Below are 22,937 nucleotides of genomic sequence, written 5' to 3'. Positions count from 1 at the left end.
AACCTGATAATTTCCTTTTTACTTTTTAAATAAAATATAAATCAAGCCACGTTCTGGGGTCTAAAGATGCAGTAGGCAGGAGGGGAGGAGAAGGCTTCTGAGTTTGGTTCTGGTTACAGCTTGTCAAGCAGCTTGTCCGTCAGTCAGATGGTAACTAAGGCTGACTGTCAAACAGTTGAATTTCCCTCTTCGTTTTTGGTGGCTAAATCCCTGTGCTGACAGTTCGTTGACTGCTCTGCTGGTTTCCCACCTGAAAGGGGGGTGGGGGAGATCCCCCAGGAGAATTGGAGAAAGTTTTAGGCCAGGTGGTGGCTATGGCCAACGCTGCGTATGCTCGATAAGGAATGCCCCAGGAGGATATGACATGTTAATTAGAGATGAGCCCGAAGGGCGGGAGAATCTCTGTCTCTGGTGCATATTCTGTGTGGCGACTCATTAAAAAACAGCCAACACTCAAAGTAATTTTCATAATCAAACAGAACAGAACAGAACTGAAGAGTAAAGAGCGAGAGCGAGAGAGAGGGAGAGAGAAGTGAACTGCAGAAATCACAAAATGCCCAAGGCCGCAGGACTCTAAAGGAAGCAAGATGCAGGGGAGGATAAGAGACAAGCCATGTCAATTGCATTAGAGATTGCATTTAATGAGAGCCACGGGAGAGGAAAGGACTGAATGCTAGAGTGGTAGAATGGTAGAATGGTGGCATGGTGGCATGGTGGCGCTGCGAAAGGAAGCGGAAGGAAGGAAATGCGGACAGACAGGCAAATGGCGTAGAAAATGTCGACACTGAGGCGCCAAAATGGCAAACAGAGCAAAACAAATTGCAAGTGAATGAATGAATGGGCGATGGGTGATGGGTGAGTTGATAGAGTGAATGAGTGAGTTGCATAAAAGGGTCCCACGAACACTTCTCAATTGTAATTACCAGCTGTTTTGTGTGCTGTCTGCCATTCATTCATTCAGTCAGTCAGTCAGTCGATTATTAATCACATTTAACTCTTGAATGGAAAGTACAGTCGTGTCTGTCCACTGATTTGCATATTCGGAGTACTCGATTTACATTCTACATTCGATTGCTGCAGTCCAATCAGCAATTCCATTTGAAATTCATTCGCACGAGCACAAGCATGAGCAGTTGTGCGGTTTTTGACAGTTCTCAATGCACTTTTGTCAATCGATATGCAAATTGTGATTGTGCGGCTAACTAGATAACTCTTTTGGCTTAAAGAACAGAACAGAATAGAACAGAACCAATGGCAGCACACTTTGCTCTCTCCTTGCCATCACTCGACCTTCAAACAGAATCATTCCCATATCATCTCCCGCTGATTCCTGCTTTTGAGTCCCTGATTGGCAGAGACGACCGACCACATGCCGAGAGAGACCTTTCTGTCAGCAAGTGAGTGGGGCATGAATACTTGATGTGGGGACAACAGTAGCGGTGGCTCATAAATACCAACAGAGGAGACCAACACCACCTTGGGGCGGTCTCTTCTCTCTCTGTGTTTTTTTTTTATAGCTTCATGGTAATTTAAACACTTCCGGACTGCTTGTTGTGTGTTTATTTTTTTCCCTTTGCTCGTCGGATCCCGGGGATCGTTCACCAGGGCCGCATTAATTTCACACTTTGCCAATTGGCATATAAATTCGGAAGGGCTGCCATTTCGGGGCCCCAATTTGCATATGAAATGTGTCTAAATATGTAGATTTTTACCAGAGGCAGCCACTTGAGCGGGAAAAACGACCATGCGAGCCACTTACCACGAATTTTAAATGGGCAAAAAAGAATGAAAATCTGCTTCCTGAAAAGCAGATACAAATAATTGTATGTACTCCCCCCCTCCCTTGTTAAATATAAACACACACAAACTGCGCTGTGGTTCATTGAAAAACTTTATTTATTCCACAGAAATCTATGATTCAAAGAGTTTCACTCGAACGATTCATTGTTCCATCGAGACAAAAGGCGAACAGCAATTTCCAATTCATTTTCTAATCGAATTCAAGCGAGTGCCAGTCATTGGCACAGTTCACCGACTCCCAATTGATTTGTTAAGCTCGAATTGTATTTAAACGAGAGTTTCCATGCCGCACCATCCACCACCCCAGCTATGATGGTATACGAGTATACTCCGAGTGTAGCTGTACTATTCAAACATCATTGCATTTCAATTGCCATGCAAAACGGGCAGGATTCCTGGTCTTAGTGCTAGTCTGATATTTAATTGAATTGTCGCTGGACAAAGCAAGAGACAGTAAGAGAAAGATATACTCTCTGTCTCTGTCTCTGTCTCTGCCTCTGTCGTTTGCTGTTTCAATTGTGCAAAACCGTTTTTCCTGTTAGCTCCGAAATGCACTTACTTGAGGCGTAATGCCATTACGCATACGCACCGTTTGCTAATTACACGAAACATGTTCCGCTTTGGAGGGTAAACTTCTCCGACAACTTGCTGAAAATGTGAAAGGAAAACTTGCGTTGCGAAAAGTTTGCTTATCGCCTGCCAAGAAAGGATAAAAGTTGCCTGCGAACAGCAGATGCCAGAATCTCAGGGACTGTCACAGTTTACAGTTCTTTCTTTCCAGTCGCCCATTTCCATACATACTTACGTTGATCCCTGAAGCTGAAAGAAGAGACACACGCACACCTCAGACTCAGAAGTCAAGGGTTACGAATTTCAGAGGGTCGTGGGGGGAGGGTGGGTCACCAAAGTGTGCAAATCGTTGTAATGTGGAGAAAGACATTTAGATTTTGCTCAAAAACGAAGCTCAAGCGCAGGCACAATAATTATATGTACAGCCCAAAGAAGCAAATATACCGCAAAAATATATCAAAATAATACCAAATAAATGCCAACAACTCAAGCAAAAGCAAGGCAAAGGATAAACAGGGGTTGGGGGGAGAAGTAAACACACAAGGCAAGGCATCATCATCAACATCAACATCAAACATTTTCTGGAAGGATTTTCTGGTGGGGAAATGCTATCCTTCGGTCGTCGAAGGTCTTTGTGGCGGGGAGACGGGGGAAATAAAACACAATCGACAATATTTTTGTTGGTTTTTGGTTTTTTGTTTTTTTTTATAGAGAGAGAGGGTAGTTTTTCTCCGCTAAGGATTTTCAAAGTTTACTTTTTATTTAGAGAAGTTCCTTTAATGATAATCATACTTATGCTTTGGTTTTTCTTTTTGTTTTCGGTTTTCTGTTTTCGGTATTTTGGTTTTCCATTTGTTTAGTAGTTTTTTGTTTTGTTTGGTTTTTGTTAACAGCTAAATACATTTTCGTTTATATCATACTATTTTGAGTTTTCGTGTTTTTTTTTTGTTTGTTTTGTTTTGCCTTCATTCTGGTGAAATCTCCTTCTTCTTTCCTCTTTCTTTCTTTCTTTTCGTGTAGTTTTGTCTTTCGTTTCTTGTTGTGTTGTTGTTTTGTTGTTGTTTGCTTTACTGCGTTAAAATTCACTTACTAGCTAGATTTTTATTTAGATTTTCCTTTGACTAAATTATAATTGTTTGTTGGGTTGTTTTTCTTTGTTTTGTTTTTGGTTTTTGATTTATTTGGTTTCTGGTTTAGCCTGTGGATGTTGTGCGGCACCGTGCTTTTGTTTGTTTGTCTGAGTTCGCAATTCGACAAGTTTAAGAATCAATCATTTTTTATCGTTTATCGTTTATATATCGTAAGAATGTTAACCTATATGTCCAAATATCTTATCTGTTACATGACTTACACCTAAAATTGTAACAATAAAAGTTTCTTTTATGTTTTTTTTGTTTTGTCCAATGAATATTTGAATACTTGCAATATATTGTTGTATTTGATATCATATCATATCATATTATATATATGTGTAGGTATATATAGTTAATGCTGGTTTAATCCATAATATTCTGGTATGCCATATAATATTTAAACGCTTTTCAATGAACTGTTGTAACATCAACTTACGGCCTAGATTATCGTGTGTTCTTTATATTTAATTAGTTTTTCTTCTTGTTTTTTTTTTTTACTTTTTCCCGGCATACGCCCCAAAGATCTGCTCGTGGCAGAACTTTTTCTGTCTATCGAACCAGTTTGGCACCTTTTGTTTGCGCGTCTCACCTATCGACCTGTCGATCTATCGAGATTTTAATTGAATTCCCGTGTCGATCCATAGTACTACTTCCGATCAATTAAGAATTGTCTTTCTGATTATTTACGTTAACATTTATATATCGTTTATAACTTGCTGGAAAAATTACTAAAATTTAACATTTCTCTTTCCTTTCACTTCACTTCACGTCACTTCTTTTCACTCTTCAAATGACTTTCCCATATTTAATTGTATTTATTTTGAATGTTAATTAACGATTTAGTCGATTAAATACTGACGAAAGTGCGAGTACATTTTTGGCGAGCGATATCCAGCGCTGTTCGTGGCACAGACTCAGTCCAGGCCTCGTGGAAATCGTATGACATGGACATCATCGAAGGAGACTTCTCTTCTCAAAAAAGATCAATCCTTTGGCCGACTGTTCGATCGTTCAATTTTGGTGGCACCCTCACACCCGTTTCCCCGAAACTCCGTGCCCGGGTACTCGGCGTGCTTAGTGCGCTCTTGAGAGACGTGTACAGTCAGACCTCGGAAAAAAACTATCTGGAACTCATTAAACTCTTCTCAGCCTGAGCGAACCTGAGCCTGTGCCACGACACTCGATGGCACTCTCACGTACAACACTATACACACATATATATATTCGTATATTCATATAGTTTGATTTGATTTCAACTTCCAATAAACAGACGTTATACCCTCAAGATGGATACGGAACATGCAGCACTGAACATGCCAGACATGTGCCCTATGCCAACTGTGTCAATCTCCCGTCCTGTCTGTGAGGTCTGGCAATGCCGCTGGATCGCAACGTGTCATTGCCAGCCCTCGGGCCTTTTTGATTATATCGTTATTCCAGCGTCGTCTTTTGCTAACATCAATTAGTTATACATATATAATATTTTTGTAACCACCAATACCTTAATTTAGTTTTGTTGTGTATCTGTTTTAGCTTCGGCTTCTGCTTCGAAATGGAAACACTTTTGTTGGGTGCTTGCATTATTCTTCCTGGTAGCAGGATGCCTGCCACTTTGTGCTTCCACCAAAGGTGTGTGTTTCGATGTAGCTTTGCTTCGCTTTCGGTTTCCCCAGATCTCTCTATCGTTTGATTGCAGAGTGTTTTCGCTCTTAAAATTTACCACTAATTATGTGTGTGTTTTCTATTGTGTGTTTATGCTATTTCTGTATCTCCGCTCCTCTCGTTAGGAGCACTCGCTCCGTTCCATCCTCATCATCGTTCATCTCCTTCTCGCTTCTCGTTGAAGTGTTTCCTTAATTATTTGGTGAATTCGCTTCCCTTCTGCTTCTTCGTTTCGTTTCGTTTCATTTCGTTTGCTGCTTATTTTGTAGGCTGATTACCTTTCGGCTTCTCTGTGTTCTGGTGTCTTTTTGGGGTCTTTTGCGCGACTTACTTACTCGTATAATTAATGTTACGCTCTCTGTTGAATTTTCGCTACGTTTGTTTGTTCCTCAACTTAAGATTAACATTAAATGTGCTATATATTTTTGGATTATTTCATAGGTTTCTCTCTCAAGGGGTATTCCCCCCATTCGAGTGTTTCCTTAACTATATTTCACTTCGCAAGTTTTTTTTCATAATTTTTCATCATGGGGCAACCTCAGTGGTAGCCTCGTAGTGTGGAATATGTGTGTGAGTCTGTGGAATGTCTGTGTGTGTTTTTGTTGTGTTCTGATTGTTGATTGTTGTCTTTTGTTTTTTCTCTTTTTCTTCCTAATGCTGAAATCATATATCATCCCTAAGTTGTAAATGGAAATCATATTCGCGTAGCGATAAGCTGAACTTAGTATTTTATTAAACGTAAACGATTTTCACTATATATTTCGTCGATTAGCTGAACAGCGCCTTATATTTGTTTCTTGTTGTTGGTCGGCCCCTGGGGCACGCCCTCTCAATATCGTATATACTCGTAATAATAGTTAATAATATAATATAATATAGTTTTTCCTCTTGTTTGCTCTTTTTTTCAAGTCCATTTTGCAGTTTCGCATTTAAACATATAAAGTTTCAGCTGACTTTTTAGATACTGCACTAAAATATTTCTCGCTAATTGTTTTGTTTTGGTTTTATTTTTTTTTCAACTATTTTCCACCTATACTCGTATAAATATCATGGGTGTCCTCTACTACTTCAATTAGTTTTTAGTTGTTCTTCATATTGTTTCAAGTGTATCTTTCTTTCGTGTGTGTAATTGTTGTGTGTTGTTTGTTTTGTTTTGTTTTGTTGTCTGTTGCGTATATAATAATTGTCGCTAGATAATCATAAGTAACATATCTCTGTTAGAACTAAAGCTTAATCATCGATCAACTACAGCGTCTGCCTTTAAATTTATAACTCTATAGTATGTATGTTGTATATAAAATTATATTATCCATAGTTTATATTTTTTTTTTCTTCTATATTTTATGTTGTGAAACACAATTGAAATTGCTGTTTTCGGTTAGCGTTTGCCTGGCTACCAAATATGTAAATCAAGAAGCGCTACTCAAAATACGATTCTACTACTTCTTCTCTTCTGATTATTTTCTTGTTAATTTTTTCATTTTTTGTTTGCTGTTGGGATAGTTTTTAGTTTAGTTTTCAGTTTCAGATTCTTAGGCAAGCTTAGGGCGGGGGAAACCTTTGGATTAAAGTTCTTAGTAGATCTTCTTCTTCGGTTTCGCTGGTTAACATAAAATGGGATTACTTTTTTGGGTGGCGGGGGGTTTTGGCGCTTCTAAGGCTTCTCTTCTACAGAATGATGGGTGGGTTACATTTATCGAGGCTTTGACATTATTTTCTTGTCTCATGATTGATATGATTGAGTTAGCGTTTTTTTTTTTGTCGACTAGTGTGTGGATAATTTTTTGGTTTTTGGGTGGGTTTTTTGGGATGATGCGATGATGATTGATGTGGATTGCATTGGTGGTGGAGAAGGTGTGGAAGAACAAAGGAAAGTATATAGCGATATCAAAGGAAAACTTCTAAGAATGTATATGGCATGCAACTGGAACTGAAATAGCAATAACGGTTAGTACTAGGGAACGATAGCTAGAAAAAGAGAGAGATGAACGATTGAGAGATAGAAAGAGAGAGAGAGAGAGGAAAAAATAGAAAGACGAGCATAAGACGACGAGAGACAGAAACGAGTCGAGTCGAGACGACAGAGTGATCATCGCAATGGGACGAGAGCGATCACGATGTGATGTAACGAGTAGTGCGTGAGCAAAATGTAACGAGCAGCGAGTGCTCTCGCTATTGTTGTAGTTTGTTGTTGTAGGTTGTTGTTGCTGTTTGTCTGCTCTCTTTCGGGATGTGGGATCTCTGTGTTACATTTGTAGATGGTTTTGCTTTTTCTTTGACTATATTATGCAGCCTAAGTTTTGATTAATTTTATTGAGATGAGATTTGAAAGAGAGTTGGGGCATAATTTGTGATTCAACTTAAGCTTAGATCGGATCTCATACCAAGCAACACCATTATCAGCACCAGTTTGTGTGGGCGCATCCGTCTCCTGCTCTGCTCTGCTCCGCTTCGCTTCGCTCCTTTGATATCTCTCTGCCCCCCAAATCAATGCCATCGCCTCCTCCGGTACGTCACCTGCTCGTCGACGATCCGCCAGAAGCGGGCATTCAGCCAGAGGACCAGCAGTAGCAGCTGCATGAGCATCGGCCACTGCTGCAGCTCGTGCTGCGTGCGACGCTTCAGCTGTTGGAGGCGACTCGGGCGCCTGCTGCCGCCCCAGGCACAGTCCTTGGGTGCATAGCTCAGATTGTAGTTGTAGTAGTAGTAATAGTTGTTATTGTAATGCTGCTGCTGTTGCAGCTCTACGGGGATTAGATCTGGGGAATTATCGTCATCATCATCATCATCATTACGGAGGGGAGAGGAGGAATCATCCTGGGAATCATCTCTATGGCTGCTACATCGATTACTGTCTGTTGTGGGATTCAATAATTGGTATTGTTGATCTGTTGTTGCTGCTGCCGCTGCTGCTGTTGTTGCAGTTGCATGCTCAGTTGAATGGGTTGTTCTGGTTGTTGTTGTTGTTGCATTATTAATATTACTGATGTTATTTGGCTGGTTATCATAGGTATTACGGTATTTCTGTGGTTTACGATAATATTACATGATAACGCATTTGCCTTTTTCAGCCCACGGATTGTTCTTCTTATCCGGAGCATTGATCAACGGATCGTTCTTCTCATTCTCCTCGATGAACGATCGCATTCTGTTGGAACGAGAACGAGAATGGGTAAGTAAAAGAATATAATAGAATAGAGATTATAATGATAAAAAAATTGTGTATAATATATATATCAGGTAGAGGGTATGCGAAGTGCCCTCAAACTGCGTACAGAATTCAAATACTTAATTTATGAGCAATTAAATAGCGAAAGAATCACAATGAGTAAAGATTTTCCAGGCAAGGGTCTCTGATATCCCAGCAATATCTCTGTTTCCCCTCCCCCTGCTACAGTGGGCTTATAAATTTTATTGCTTTCCTTTCAACTTATTCCATTTGAAGGGCCAACATTTTCATTTGGTAATCTGATACTTTAAAGACCATAAAATGTGTAAGCTGGCAGAGAAATCAAGACATTCGAAAGGTATAAATACACAGAAGGGTATCCAGCCATTCATCCATTCAGCCAGACCCGCACTTAAACCTAAGCGGACATAAAGTTATACCTCACGTCTCTGCAGCGAGCAGACAGAGACGTTTTTGGGGCGTCCGGGGTCCTCGAATCAGGGCCAGGGTCGGGCAAAGTACAGCGGATTTTATGCTAATCCTCACGCAGATGGACATTAAAAATGTTTGAACGCTTTACACGCGCCACGAGCAAAAAACTAACGCTCTATACCCACACCCCGCCCCTCGGATAACCCCAATCTGGACGCCACGCCCTATTCTTCCTCTTGCGTTTGCATATAAATTTTACCAGCGTAGCTGTTGATGTTATTTTTGCTGTTGTAATACACTTATCCTTTGGGGCCATAAAAATGGTTGTCCTGTCGTTCGCATTTGTCTTTCGCTTTATTCCTTGCTCTGCTCATCCTCATCCTCCTCCAACTGTCTGTTGGTCTGTCTGTCTGCCTGTCGTTCTGTATCTTTGTATCTCTCTCAGTTCTTGCTGCTTTCGTTACTTCTGCCCAAGACAAAACATTTTGTATTTTTTCTCCTTCATTTTTTACATTTTCCTTTTTTTATTATTTTTATTTTTGTGCAAATTTTGCAAGAATTTATTTATTTAAGGGGGTTTTTTTCTAGAGGACTCTGTCTTCTGCGATAGACAGACGAAAAGACAGTTGCTGGAGCACGAGTTTTGCATTTCAATTTCCTCGTTGGAGGTTACTTTCGGGGAAGTTGTTATCTGGCAGTGTCTCTCCCCCACTCTATCGTTAATATAAATCCTGAAAAAAAGTGAACAAATTATATGAACTACTGAACGGTTTTTGGGGGAAGAAACTTTTCACGGAAACAGTTGCCAGGCAACTGAATCGAGAAGGGAATCTGGAATCTTTAGCAATCTTTTATTTATCTCTGCATTCAATAGGCGAATAAGTTCCACCGATACATGCACAGATACTACCATTGCTCGTGGCTATTGAACTAGCAATTTCCATACCGATTGAATGATAAGTGCAGCAAGGGAAACCCCCCGTACCAGAACGTATGTGTGTGTGTGTGTGTGTGTGTGTGGCTTTTGCTGCTTTTCCTATTCCCCTGTAAATACTTTCATGCTTCAATTGCTCGATTTCTGCACTTTCTCTGGCCCAAGCAGCAATATTCCAGATGAGGCCACATTCTGTGGCTTTGCTTATTATTTATTGGGCAAATATTGGCTCTCGTTGGCCAAATGTTGCAGCTTTCCTTAAAAGCTTTTCTTGGCTGAAATATTATTTTATTTGGACCATTCTGTGGGGTCTTTTATTTGACCACAAAAATTGCTTAACAAATTTGGTGCGGCTTCTTTGATGTTTTCCCAGCTGCGTGTGTGGCTGTGTTGAATATTCAAATGATTTCCATTAGGCAAAGCTCTCTTATTTGTAGGTCTTTAAAATGGTGTTGGCAGGAGGTACTCGAGAGTACTCATCCAAGGGTGTAATGTATTTTTGAGCGTGGGAGGATGCGTTTTCCAATTCTTAAAAGGCAACCCACAACTTTTAATATAAAGAGAAATATATGTATTTATCTACCCATATATTCCCAGAGATAGAAGTACTCAAGTGTGGGGTATCTTCTAGTCGATAGATCCTCGTAATATCCTTCTTGTTTGTTTTGAATTATTGAGCTCACAGCCCCCCTTGGGGGCGGGATGATTGTTGCTGCCTGATGCTGATTCTAGTTGCTGGTTTTTGGTCTGGTTCCTCTGCTCCCTCAATTATCAAATGCCAAGGTGTATGCATATGCTGCCTGTAATACCAGGCATGGGCGTGGCATCTATGCATAATTTAACCTAACAAGACCTTGTCGTCTCCGCCGTCGACGTCCTTGTGGCTTCGGTGTCGTTATCCCCGCCCTCTCTCTGTGTGTGTGTGTGTGTGGTGAATTTTCTCTATTTCCTTGCTCATTTTCCGCATCAACAGAGCAAGAGGCAATGGAGAACCAGAGCCAGGGACAAGGACTGCCTAAAACAATGCCTCAACCGGGGGACGCGCCCATCCCATCCCATGGGCTAATGGGCTTATGACTTTGCGGTTTCTGTGCCTCTCTGTGCCCACACACAACCATGGAAAATGAAAATCCACAAAGCTTAGGAATACTCGTATTCTCTGCTTTCGGTTTCTCTTCTCTATTTTGTTTCGGGGCAAACAAAAGGCCAAGGGTTTCCTTTTGGGCGGGTTCCAGAGTTCGGTATTCGGTGTTCGGTGTTCGGTGTACGGTTCGGCAGTCAAGGTCAGTTCGAGGCGTCGTAAACAAAGTTGTTATGATGACGTTGGATCTTTATTTAGTCAGAGTTTCCGCCCCTCTTCCTCTCTCCCTCTGCATGTCTGCCTGTCTCTGACCCTTAAAGGTGAGCGAGCGTCCAGCTCCGCCTGCAACACTCTCCAAATCCACTGGGACAGCGTTGCTCCACGTGTATGTATTTTTAATGAGAGCATTAGAGGAAAGTTTATCCAAAAATAGAACCAAAGAGTATTAACTATCGAAAAGAGGATGCGGTGGGGCTGTACGACATTTACTTTGCTCTCGAATAAATGTCCAGACTAAGAGTCTTTCGTTTAAGCTACTCGTAAAATTCAATGCATTTATGGAGACATATTCATAGCCACAAAACATATTAAAAAAATGAATTTTAAATTTCGCTATCCATAAAAATATACCTCCACAGATGTCGACTCCACCGCAGACTCTCATAAATTCGTATGATATCATTAGCATCAGTGAAGAGTTTTCCTCATTTTCTAAAACTTTTCTCATAACTGAAGAGGGTAATGGAAATGGCTACGAGTGTGAGAGCACGAGTAAAGGTATATGAAATGCCAGAGAGACATGAAAAAACTTTTATTCAACATGTGCATTTAATTTGAGCACTCAAAGCCGACATCAAGGCAAACCCTGAAACCGTGAAAGGCAAAGAGTAAAGGTAGAGTGCCTCTCCACTTGCCATTTAGCGGCAAACACATTGAAAACTAATTCAGAAATCATTAATTTCATATGTGGAAAGAGAGAGGAAGAGAGAGAGAGCCAGAGACTGACTTCCATTCCAACCGCAGGCAGTGCCAGTGCCGCATGGCCATGTGGCCACCGCTGTGCTTTTATCGGCTAATTGAATAGCTTTCCATCCAGTCAGAGTCAGAGTCAGGGCCAGGGCCAGATGTCAGGGGCGTAGACAAGAGTCGCAGAGTGGTTCCACAACAGGGTCTCACAGTCACATTAGATCCGCCTCTGCACTCAATAAATGTAGAAGCTTGCCTCAGATGAAGTGAAAAGTCATTTGGACGCACTTCCTTAACATCATCATCATCGAGTCTGACAACATTTTGCTTTTAGGGTTTTAGGGTTAGATGAAATTAATGTTTTGTGGGATGTTTACTCGGGGATGCTAAACAAGATCAAGATGGAGCTTAACACAGATAAATTGAAGGTACATTAAATGAAAGCATGAATGAAAGCTTGAATAGCTATTGTTCCTTTCCTTTCTTGCTTTTATTATTGTTAATCAAATCCCTATTCGATTCACGCAAATTTCCCATCATTTTCATTAATGAAGTAATTTTATTTTTTTGTGTGTATCTGCCTGAATATATTTTCCATTCAGCCCTACATCAATCTAATGACAAAAGAATTGAGGGGTTGGGGCAACACACGCACGCAATCTATAATTAAATGCCAAACCGACATTTTGCTCCCCTGCTCCCCTGCTCCCCACCATTTCCATTCAAGCAATCATTTCACCTTTCGAAGTCTGTTACCTTTTCCGGTGTGGCGGGCACACAAAAAACATAAACACCATGTAAATGTTGATTTATGACAACCGCAAACACACACACAGCGTACGCACATACGGATATGCACTCACACAGATACTCACAATCACACGCACTCTTGGGCATGCCACACAGAAAAAAAAAACACAAAAACAACATTATCTATCGATGGCTGCCTGAGCAGAGGGGCAGGGCCAAGCGACAAGCGGCGGCGGAATTTAAAAGTATACTTATAGATCCCTCAGAGCCAGGAGGAGCTGCTGCAAAATTAGAATTCTCTGAGCTTAACAGAAACACTCCGCCCAACTCATCCCATCCCATTCCATGCCATGCCATGCCATGCCACATAAATTTCATATTCAGCTTGGGTAAACAAAATGCCTCAGCCACATGTCAGGGTTGGCTCTGTGTGTGTGTGTGGGTACCCTGGGAGGGAGGGTATTACGATTTTGTGCAGATGTTTGCAATTGAACGACTTTGAGTTCCCACATTGAGTCAGTCCCATTGTTAACTCCATTTAAAGTTGATAGAAATCAAATAATTATTTAAGGGTATCTAAAGCTTCGCCTCTGCCTGTCCCACACATTAGGCCACCCCCCGTTGTTTATCTTTGTCGCGCATCTGACAGAAATGAAAAGCTTAAAATTTAATTTCAAGCCTATTATAATTGTTTGCATATGAAAGCCGAAACAACCGAGTAACCCTATTGCCTGCCCTGCCCTGTTTCGGCCTACTTTTCTCTCTGTGGAGAGAGACTGAATAGTGGAGCAGTGGAACACACTGGCACACACTGGTCTGTGGACGACCTTCGTCATAAACTAATTTCTAGCTCATTACACAGCTCTCTGTCAGCAGAGGAGGAGGTGCACGGGTTGGTGTGGGGCGCGGCCTTCTGCTAAATTTAGCACACTTTTAAGCGGCACAGCAAGAAAAACATGCAGAAACCAAAGCAGAACAAAACCCCAAATGGCACTTGAAGCACCGCTGCTGCTGCTGCGGCTGAGGCTGCCTTGCTGCTTGCGAAAGAAGCCACCGCCAGACACGACACACACACACACAGAGAACATTGAGGGTCTTCCTACTCAGCCATTTGCCTATGTGTTTGTGTGTGTGTATGTTCGTTGTTGAATGAAGCTGTTGGTATAACTGTTGGTGTTGTTGTGAGCGCTCTGTTCCAGCTAATTGCATTTTAATGCGCATTATTTAGCCGTCCATCGCATAGTTTCAGGTGCTTGCTGCAAAATATGCATAAAATTCCTTTGTCGTTGCTTGTTTTTCTATTTAGCATAAATAAATTGCATGTGGTATATGCAAATGTCCCCTCATTTGTATCCTCTGGGTACAGCTCTCTATGCTGTGTTACATTAAATATGTGGATGCATTTCATTAGGTTAAACAGAGAGACAGAGAGGCAGAGAGAGAGACAGAGAGAACTGCACTGAGATTTGCATACTAATGGATGCGGAAACACCACAAAACCCTGAAACAGTACTCGAAATTTCCCAGTGGACTCTGTGCAAATCTGTGCTCAACTGCTCAACTATCAGGAGAAACCTTTATAAATATTTGGAACTATTTAACTTTCACTTGGATCGAATGCAATCTGCCAAACGAGCGAGCTCACGTTTGGGGAGCAGCTCCTTTAGCTCCTGAAATCAGAGACCAACCGAATCACAGTACACCGAGCATTGAATTGTGCATTGAATTGCTAAAAGCCAACTCAAGAGAGAGAGAGAGGGAGAGGGAGCCACTGTTTGCAGATGTCTGATGCCCGCACTGATTGTTTGCCTGAACAATTGTTGAGTGGCATAGAAAAAAGTATTGTGTGGGCAAACTCTGCCACAGCTACAGAATTTCTATCGAAATCGAGAGATTCATTCTGCCAATGACCCCCCAAAAAATGCAAAAAACACGCTAATCGTTGCTGCAGAAATGGCCCAAAGGAATGTGGCCCCTGGACTCTCGCCCTGTTCTCCTCTACTCAGTGAAACATTTCTGCTTGCGCTCTCCAACAAACATCTTTATTATGCACTATTCTTAACCCTCTTTGCCCACTCTGCACTCCTCTTTGGCACACCGCAGAAGTGTGCTCGGCATTTTCTTAACCATTTCCTTGGCTCTATTCGCATTCTTTTGGCCCCAAAGCCCCACACCCGCCTGCCTGCCTGCCTGCCTGCCTGCCTGCCTGCCTGCCCACTCCATACTCTTTTCCCCCAGCCTTTTCATGAATAACAAATCAGGCTAAAAGACAAAATCTTTCCCACACCCACACCCCCAGCCCATGCCCATGCCCATGCCCACTCATTCTCTAGAATTGTAGGAGGTCGGGGGTCTATGGACGGCCAAAAGCCGCAAGTTCTATGCATACAAAACTACATAGAGCCCCCTTAGAGCCCCAGGACGAGGATGGAAGGATGCAAAAACCTTAAAAACAAAAAGCAACACAAAAAAGAGATGTTTAGCATGGCAAAAGAGAGGGTTGGGTTGGGTTTGGGTTGGGTACGGAAACGAAACGAAAGGAAAGGCCTCCACTCTGGTCGTCGGTCCACTTTTGTTGAATTGAAAAGAAATTGTGCAAAAAACACTTGAGCCGAGCCTGAGCCTGAGACCGGGACCGAGTTCTTCTCAGTAGTTCCTCTCGAATCAGAGTTCTCGACATCGTCGGCGTCGTCGTCGTCGTTGGCGTTGGCGTTGGCGTCGTCAAGTGTTTGTCAAAGTTTTGCCTCAGGACTGCGACTGAGACTAAGACTGGAACTGGGACCGGGTTGCTGTTGTTGTTTTTGCTGCTGTTGCTGTTGCTATTTTGTTCATTTGAAAAAGTAGCAAATCAAATGACGTGTGACAAGTGCGGTCTGGTCTGCTCTCTTCATGGGTCTGCAAGGATATTTATGCAAAAAAGTCAGCACTGAAAGCTGAAAAGAAACCTGACATATAACGTGGACTGTGGGGGGCTGTGGGGCGGTGCTGTGGGTGGTTGCAAGGCCAGCGAGGGAGGGAATATACACGCATACTCGTACCTACATATAAATAAAACGATAATAAGTCAACAGCAGCAACAGAAAGAGCAAAAGTTGAAGACTCTTTTTCCTTATTTATTTTTTTATATTTTTTTTTGTTGAGGTGAGACATGGAAATTCATGTGAAGGAGGTCACCCAATGGGCCAATGGGGGGGAAAATGTGAGAATAAAGAGGTCTCAAGGCTGGACGAGTGCCCCGTGGGCATTCGTGGGGGAGAAGATATAAAGTGGAATTTATAGTCTGAAAAGAGATTGACTCTTGCAACTGTTGATAGAGTTTGATAGAGTACTTTTAATGGCAGAATATTTCATATCCAATTTCTAAAGACACATCGATGCCACACATCTACCTAGCATCTACCTGCATCATCCAATATTTATTTGCCCCTTTTAAAATGAAATCCCCTAAGCACATCGTCAGGTGAAAAATTCAATTCCAAATCAAAATCCAACAAAATTGTTATTAGAAAATCAATGCAAAATGTTGGCATTTGTTTGCAGAAGAGACGAGGAGGAGGCAGCAGCTGCCTCCTGCCCAACGTGTGGCAGATAGAATGAAAATGCCAATGCCTCACGCACGATAATCGAACTAAAGCGAAATGGCAAAGTTCTCATTCGCGGAGTGGGGAGAGTGGTGGGGAAAATGTAATATTTTTCACCTATCGTTTAAGTCATTTGAGCTACGAAAACCCCCTGGAAACCAGCGCGCCTTGCTGCCTTGCTGCCTTGCCTCTCTGCCAAGGAGAAATAAAATACATAAACAGAAAGCTTAGCATACATTTGAGAGCAGTCTTCCGATTTCCAATTCCTTGAGTATTCGAGGCACGCACAACGCCCACGCCCCCTCAGCCCCGAAGGAGCAAAAAGGGGAGGAAAGCGGCAAGCAGCTGGCTCACTGGGTTCTTCGACTGTGAGCACTTAATACTCTGAAGCTCACTTCGATAATTACAGATACACGTATGTGTACATGCATGTGTGCTGCTTGACTGTGGGCAACAGGATAATGCAAATGCATAATGCTTATAGTCCTTTGGGTCCACCTGCCACTCCACCTTCCGCTGCCCCTGCCCTGCTGCTGATGCTGAAATGAATGTTAAGACGGAAATTTAATGCCAGAAATTGCAAATTTCCTGCTATCAAAAACTTGTCGAGTTGTGGGTTTAATGCATGCCACCAATGCCACCATGCCACCTGCCTGGTGCACACGTTGTAAAATGGTTTACCGAATGCCTACCCCTGCCCCTACCCCGTATTTGCATATTTGATTTGCAGGGATGTCTGGAGTTATGCTGTTGCCACAGAATTGTCTCTTCCTCTCGCTCTCTTTCGCCCGCTCTCCCGCTCTCTGTCCTTGGCTACAGATAGGATTGCCTGACTTCTGGCTTGCCGCACGCACACGTGACTGCACCTACAGTTAGTTAGGTACAGTTGTGCTTGTGCTCATTAAACAACCTCAACTTGCATGCAATTTTCAAATGGGTAAAAGTAAGCTAAGCATGTGGCATCTTCTGCGGAGGTATGTACATATCTGCGAAGGTATCTGCAACTGGGAAATCGATACAGAAGTGGTTTTCCCCTAATTGGATACCAAATGCAATGCATATTTAATCCTTAATCCTCATTATCGGCCAGCGGAAGTTGCCTTAATTAATTGAACGGAACGGAGCAAGAAATGCCTAGGGGATGCACACATGTGTACTTAAAGCAGATTAAGGTTTAATTGCAGCATTCGAAAATAGTTCATCGAAAAACCAACTAAGATTTAGGGCACAGACTGTACTTTGGCCGCTGTCGCTGACTGATTAATCGAGGCGACAAAAAAAATATGCCCAACGCTAGCCAAACAGCCCGATGATTGATAGTTTAAGTTTTGCTTAATGAGCTCTGAACAGACTGCAGAGAGCAGAGCAGAGCAGAGAGCAGACTGTTCCCTCTCCGCTCTCTTTCGCTTGCTGTCTCTGTGGGTTATTAATATTTACATATTTAATCAGGCCACAAAACTTAATTAAACTTTCCCACCAAAAAACATGCTCAATCAGAAGAAGGCGAGACGGGAGGAGGCCACGGGCGTAGCGTGGCGTGGCGTGGCGTGGCGTTTGTTGCATGATTCCGCTGACAAATTGCCAGCTCGGATGGGGATGGGACCTAAAGGATTGCGTGGATTGTCCAGCCCCGAAAAAGCAATTTGCAAGCTAAATGATGGCTGTGGCTGTGGCTGCGGCTGGCTGTATGCTCCGCTCCACACTTTGTTATGCAATTTTTAGCAGCGAGAAAACTGCTGCTCCGTCAGAGTATATTCATTGTTTGCAATGCAAATTCACCCCAGTGACAATTAATTCTGTCCGTCCGTTCGTCCGTCTGTCTGCCTCTGGCTCTGCCTCTCTGTGGAGTGTGTGTGGGTGTGTGGTGGAGCCGAAAGTAGGCTACAATTTGTTTGGCCAAAGCCGAAAGTTGTTACAATTTGATGGGACATCATCAATTAACTGCGTACACAACTGTACTTGAAGCCGATGGAAGGAAGGCAGGGAGCAGACCCAGTAAGAGGTCTGGGTCTGTACGGAGAGGGGAACACTTCTCATCTGATTGGGGCATGCTGCGGTTGATGTTTGTTGTTGCTGTTGCACGCTTGAAAAGTTTTGCGTATCCTTTTAGCGTTAACTGTACTTTTTTGTTAGTTAGTTGTCGCTGCTCTCAATGCTCGCTCTCTCTCTCTCTCTCAGTTCTCCTTTTACGTATTCTGTAGCTGTTGTTGCTGTTGTTGCGCTCTAATTCGCCGTTAAGTGGCTTTTGGACATTTGTTGCAAAACTTTTCCTCTTGCCTTCTCCTTTTTTTCTCCTTTCCCTCTGTTACTATTTTCTATTGCTCTTCCTGCACCCTCTCTCTGTTGTGCTGTGCTGCTGTTGTCGATACTTTTGAGGGGCTTAGGGGAGACGAAGACTTTCCGTGTCGTCTCCTCTCTTCCTGTGGTTGAGTGTTGGTAAATGCCGGGAATGTTGCGGTAAATTAATGAATGCCGGAGGCCAAAAACTGTCGTCCGACTGAAGAAGCACGGGCAAGCAAGCAGAGCAGAACCAAAAAAGTGTTTAGGTGCCGTAGGGCACAGAAAAAGGAAGCAAATGGAGGCTGAGAATTCCTCCTAAATTGCTTTTTCAATTGTCGAAATGAACTTGAGAGGGGGAATTAAACTTTGAACTCTTTGGATGGAAAATGCAATGGAAAATGCACCCAGAATTCACCGCTTTATAGGGGAGATTCTGCCAAACAGTTTTGCCCATTTTCCTGAATCGTTATTCAACTTAAAGCTGCTGCCCCGAATTGGTGGGGGGTGGGGCTCGTATCTCTGCATTTTTATGACTCCTACAAATCGCTATATAGCCTCGCCAGCACATCCTGTTGGTCCTGGCCCGTTATCTGCAATCACAATCTCAATTTGATGACCATTTCGTTTCATAAATAAACCAATAATTTAATTTAAAGCCCACGTAGTGGTGCCAGCCATCACCTGCGAGCTGTGCAAACAAAGCGATTTCTCCTCCATCCCATCCCATCGCATCGCATTTCATTCGATCCCATACCATCCGTGGGGCTATGAATGGCAACAACAGACAGGCGCAGGCACATGCGAGAGTATCTGTGTATGTGTGAGGGGGTGTGTGTGTGTGTGGTTTGGGGTCTGGTCGTAAAGCTTTATGAGCCAGCGTGTCGTCGCCAGTGCCTCATTGTTATGGACAATGATGGAGGAAGACAGCCAGCCAGCACAGCCAGCACAATCGGCAGCAGCGGCAGCAGCAGCCAGGGATTTTATGGCGAACATTTTGATGAGCAGAAACGGAGCAGCAAGACGATGCCAGAGACAGAGAAAAGTTGTTTTAATTACAGGCACATGGCACTCGGAGCAGAACCCAGAGCGCACAGCGAAACAGAGCGAACGTCTTGCCATTTCAGCTCCTAATAACTGCCCGACTGACACTCACATATGCATGACGACGGCCGGACGGCCGGACGGCACGAGCATGATGGGATGGCATGATGGGTAACAGTAACAGTCGCCGAGAAAAGGCCCCGGTCCCGACCGTCCACCATTACGTATGCAAAATTTAATTTCACAAATGAAAACGAAAAACGACACCGAAAAGGCAGCCGAGGAAGAGGCAGAGGCAGAGGCAATGGGAACGGCAACAGCAACAGCAACAGCGGCATGTGGAGGAGGCTGCATGCATCGCAGTCGAAAGTCTCACACAGTGACTGGCAAAAGTCATGGCACTTGCACTTAAAATTAAAATCACCCATTCGGCCCCAGTCCCAGTCCCATTGCCACAGTTCCCTCCACCCTTTTCTCCACTCATGTGGCACTTTGTTGCCGCTGGCATTGTCTGCCTGCAACTTTGGTCCACTTTTCCATCCTTTCCTTCCTTCCGTTCTTCTTCTTTTTTTTTTCGTTCTGCCACCAGACACAATTTAACAAATTAAAAAACGAAAAACTGAAATACTGAAAAACTGAGAAGCCAAAAGGATTGAAAGCCTGCGAAATACAGAAAGGAAGGAAGGAAGGAAGGAAGGAAGGGAAACTGCGAGCGAACCGGAAGGGACAAAGACCCAGAGATCAGCCAGTCGAGGCGCGAAATATGCAAAAGGGTCTTTGGGAATATTCCAAACAGAAGTTCCCTGCAAGAATAGAGAATGGTTCTAGGGGATTAAACAGAATGAATAGTCTGGGCTTTGGGAGTGGTCTTCCCCTTAAAAGTTGACTCATATCTTAACTGCAAAAGGGCGATGAATATTCCCGTTTTTTTATTAATGATTTACTTCCATAATCCGACTATAACTTACTCAGTAATTGGCAATAATTAAGGAGTGGGGTTTGATCCAATAGATAAAGAAATACTCACCTGGAAGAGAAGAAACAAATGCATTAGAATAATGGGAATGTATTGCAAAAAATATTTAAATGCTAATACTACAGTATCAGTGTTGGAAAACCCCAAACTAATCCCCAAAACTGTACATCCATTAGCTCCCACCGACTGCTCATAATTTATGCTAACATTTTTTCGCCCAAAAGTCAGTCGAAAGCGACCCAACGATTTCTTCCCTAGAGCATTCAATGAACCAAAAGGACTTTCGACCTGTTCCGCTTTACCCGTATACTACTGTACAGTGCACACTACCGTATGTACATTCTATAGTTGGGCGCATAGGTGCCGAGGGATTTGTGCAGAGTGGGCTCGGGTCGGGTAGGGTTGGGTCGTCGTGCATGATTCAGACGATCGGGGACACGGCGCCTCCTGATGCTTTAATACGGTATTAAGTCATTTCATTTATTATTTAAGCCACGAACTGTGCGGGCTGGGCTGGCTGTCAAAAATGCAATCGTCGAGCGGGGAAGACGCCCGCCCGAACATAAGCGGGCAAAAAATGGGAGCGCTGCTGCATGCAACGAAATTCAATTACGACTCTGATGGCAGCAACCAGCAGCAACCAGCAGCAACCAGCAGCAACCAGCAGCAACCAACAGCCCAACAGCCAGCAGCCAGCAGCCAACATTCATTGGATGTGAGAGATCTGGGGGCACGGCACGAGAGTTGCCGTGGGGGTAACGAGACGTAACGTAACCGTTGTTTGCCCATAAATTGTTTGTAGTTATGTCAATAATGTGTGTCCCTGCCGATGCTGGCAATGCTGCCATTGCTCGTTCTACCGCTGCTGCCACTCCTGTCCCATCCAATACGGCCACTTCCCTCTCTCTTTTTCTACCGATGCTCCGCCGCCGTCACTGTGAATTCTGTTGGAACACACGGCAGAGGCAGCCGTCGACATTTCTCTCTCCTCGTGCCATGTGTCAGTGCAAAAAATATACGCGCAATGAAAAAAGAAAAAAAAAATAGAATCGAACATAGCATTGAAACGCCAAAGCATCGCAATTTTCCAGGGCAATTCATGTGCTCATGTGCCCCCGTTTGCGTCTCCCCTCTACACGTGTTCATAATTTCTGTTTTTATTAACAGAAAAAGAAGGTACACGAGTACCTCTGTCAGAGGTCGGTCCCGAGAAGAGCAAAGGGAAGCAGAGGCGAATAAAACAGGAGGAGCAGCAGGCAATAATAATGTACAAATAATGCCATAAATATTTGAAATATAGTTCGACTCGGGCGGGGGGCTTATGGCGGATTCCTTTGCTGTGAAGTGTGTCCTTATGGCGCTCCTAATCCCTCCAGTAATCCCCATCCTACAGGCTCTTCCCACTCTCTACTTTTACTGCTGTGATATCCATTAACTAATTAACCGGACATTTGCTGCTAAGGACTCTTCAATTGCCTCGCTAATTGGACCATTAATTTCGTGTGGTTTTTCTGCATTTGCCAAATGTTTTGCCACATAAAGATATTTAATTAGCCAGCGAACATAATTATTTGATGCAAATGGAGAATGTAAATACGAAAAGGCAAACTGCATTTCGCCCAAGTTCTTTTCCATTATCGTCATCATCAGAGTCGCCGCTTCATTGCCATTGCCATTGCCATCTTGCCATATTAAACGTCACGGGGCTGTCCCTCGGGCCAACCAATTGTTCAATCATTGGTCTAATCAACGGTGGTGCGAGGAGTGTGCCGCGGTATCCTGCTAATTGCAGCTACAGAGTTTGAGGGGCGTGGTCTGGCATTTGGAGGGTTTTCTTCCTAATAGACAACTGCTTAATTGGCTTTCCACTGCCACTGCTATTGCCACTGCCACTGCAGTCAGAGAATCAGAGAGTGAGTGAGTGAGAGAGGGGGAAGGAGGGAAGCTATAGCATAGCTTTGGGCGCTAATTGAATGTTTCTGGCTGATCATTTTGTGGGTGGACTGTTGTAGGTTGCGGCTTGGCAGCACTCGATGGCATTCGATTGGAAATTGGCTTTTTGCGGCATGGCCTGGCCTGGAATGTTGCAGCTGCATTTGGCAGCCCACAAGCATGTTAGGATTCCCCAACAAATAAATGCCAATGGTAGAGTGGATTTGGGAAATGGTGCCCAGAACCCCATTATTTATTTAATATAATAATAGGAAGCACTCTTCATATGATTATTACCCACCGTTACATGTGTCAGCGGCCCTCTAATCATAAATTTAGGCACCAATCACCATAATTCACGGCAGATTAATGTGTGTCTGTCCACTACACACTACAAATGGCACTCGTAATCGTATGCGTACTCCTACCATTTATGTTTCTTTTTCTGAGTTTCGCTTTGAATGGCGCTCGTCTGCCACATTACAATTCATTTATATGTGGCATGCTTTATGGCACAGCCATTAATCAGCATTAAATGTGTCAACAGCCACAACACACCAAGAGCCAACAGGAGCGCAGGAAACTGCTTTGGTGTATGCAAAATAAAAAGCGAAAAGCTCTCATAAATAG

At 43.2% G+C, this 22,937-nt stretch overlaps 2 protein-coding genes across 2 annotated transcripts in view; both read right to left on the bottom strand.

Moving 5' to 3' along the window:
* Positions 1–3,094: 3,094 nt before the first annotated feature.
* On the bottom strand, positions 3,095–8,207 carry LOC111080871 (the record flags this gene model as incomplete). Its single annotated transcript, XM_022376716.2, has 1 exon — positions 3,095–8,207. A coding segment is annotated over one exon (555 nt), but the record flags the coding sequence as incomplete, so codon positions are not given.
* The window catches only part of LOC111080869 (guanine nucleotide-binding protein subunit gamma-e), a 38,788-nt gene continuing 24,046 nt past the window's right edge, over positions 8,196–22,937 (bottom strand). Inside the window, exon 4 of the mRNA XM_041592224.1 lies at positions 8,196–8,313. Within this exon, the coding sequence (XP_041448158.1) occupies positions 8,208–8,313 (106 nt within the window). The 3' untranslated portion in view covers positions 8,196–8,207. The remainder of the gene's footprint in view (positions 8,314–22,937) is intronic.

Source organism: Drosophila obscura, unplaced genomic scaffold, assembly GCF_018151105.1.
Source record: "Drosophila obscura isolate BZ-5 IFL unplaced genomic scaffold, ASM1815110v1 contig_179, whole genome shotgun sequence".
Classification (NCBI taxonomy): Eukaryota; Metazoa; Arthropoda; class Insecta; order Diptera; family Drosophilidae; genus Drosophila; species Drosophila obscura.
Note: the sequence above shows the minus strand (reverse complement) of the source record. Positions and strands in the feature narration are given on the sequence as shown.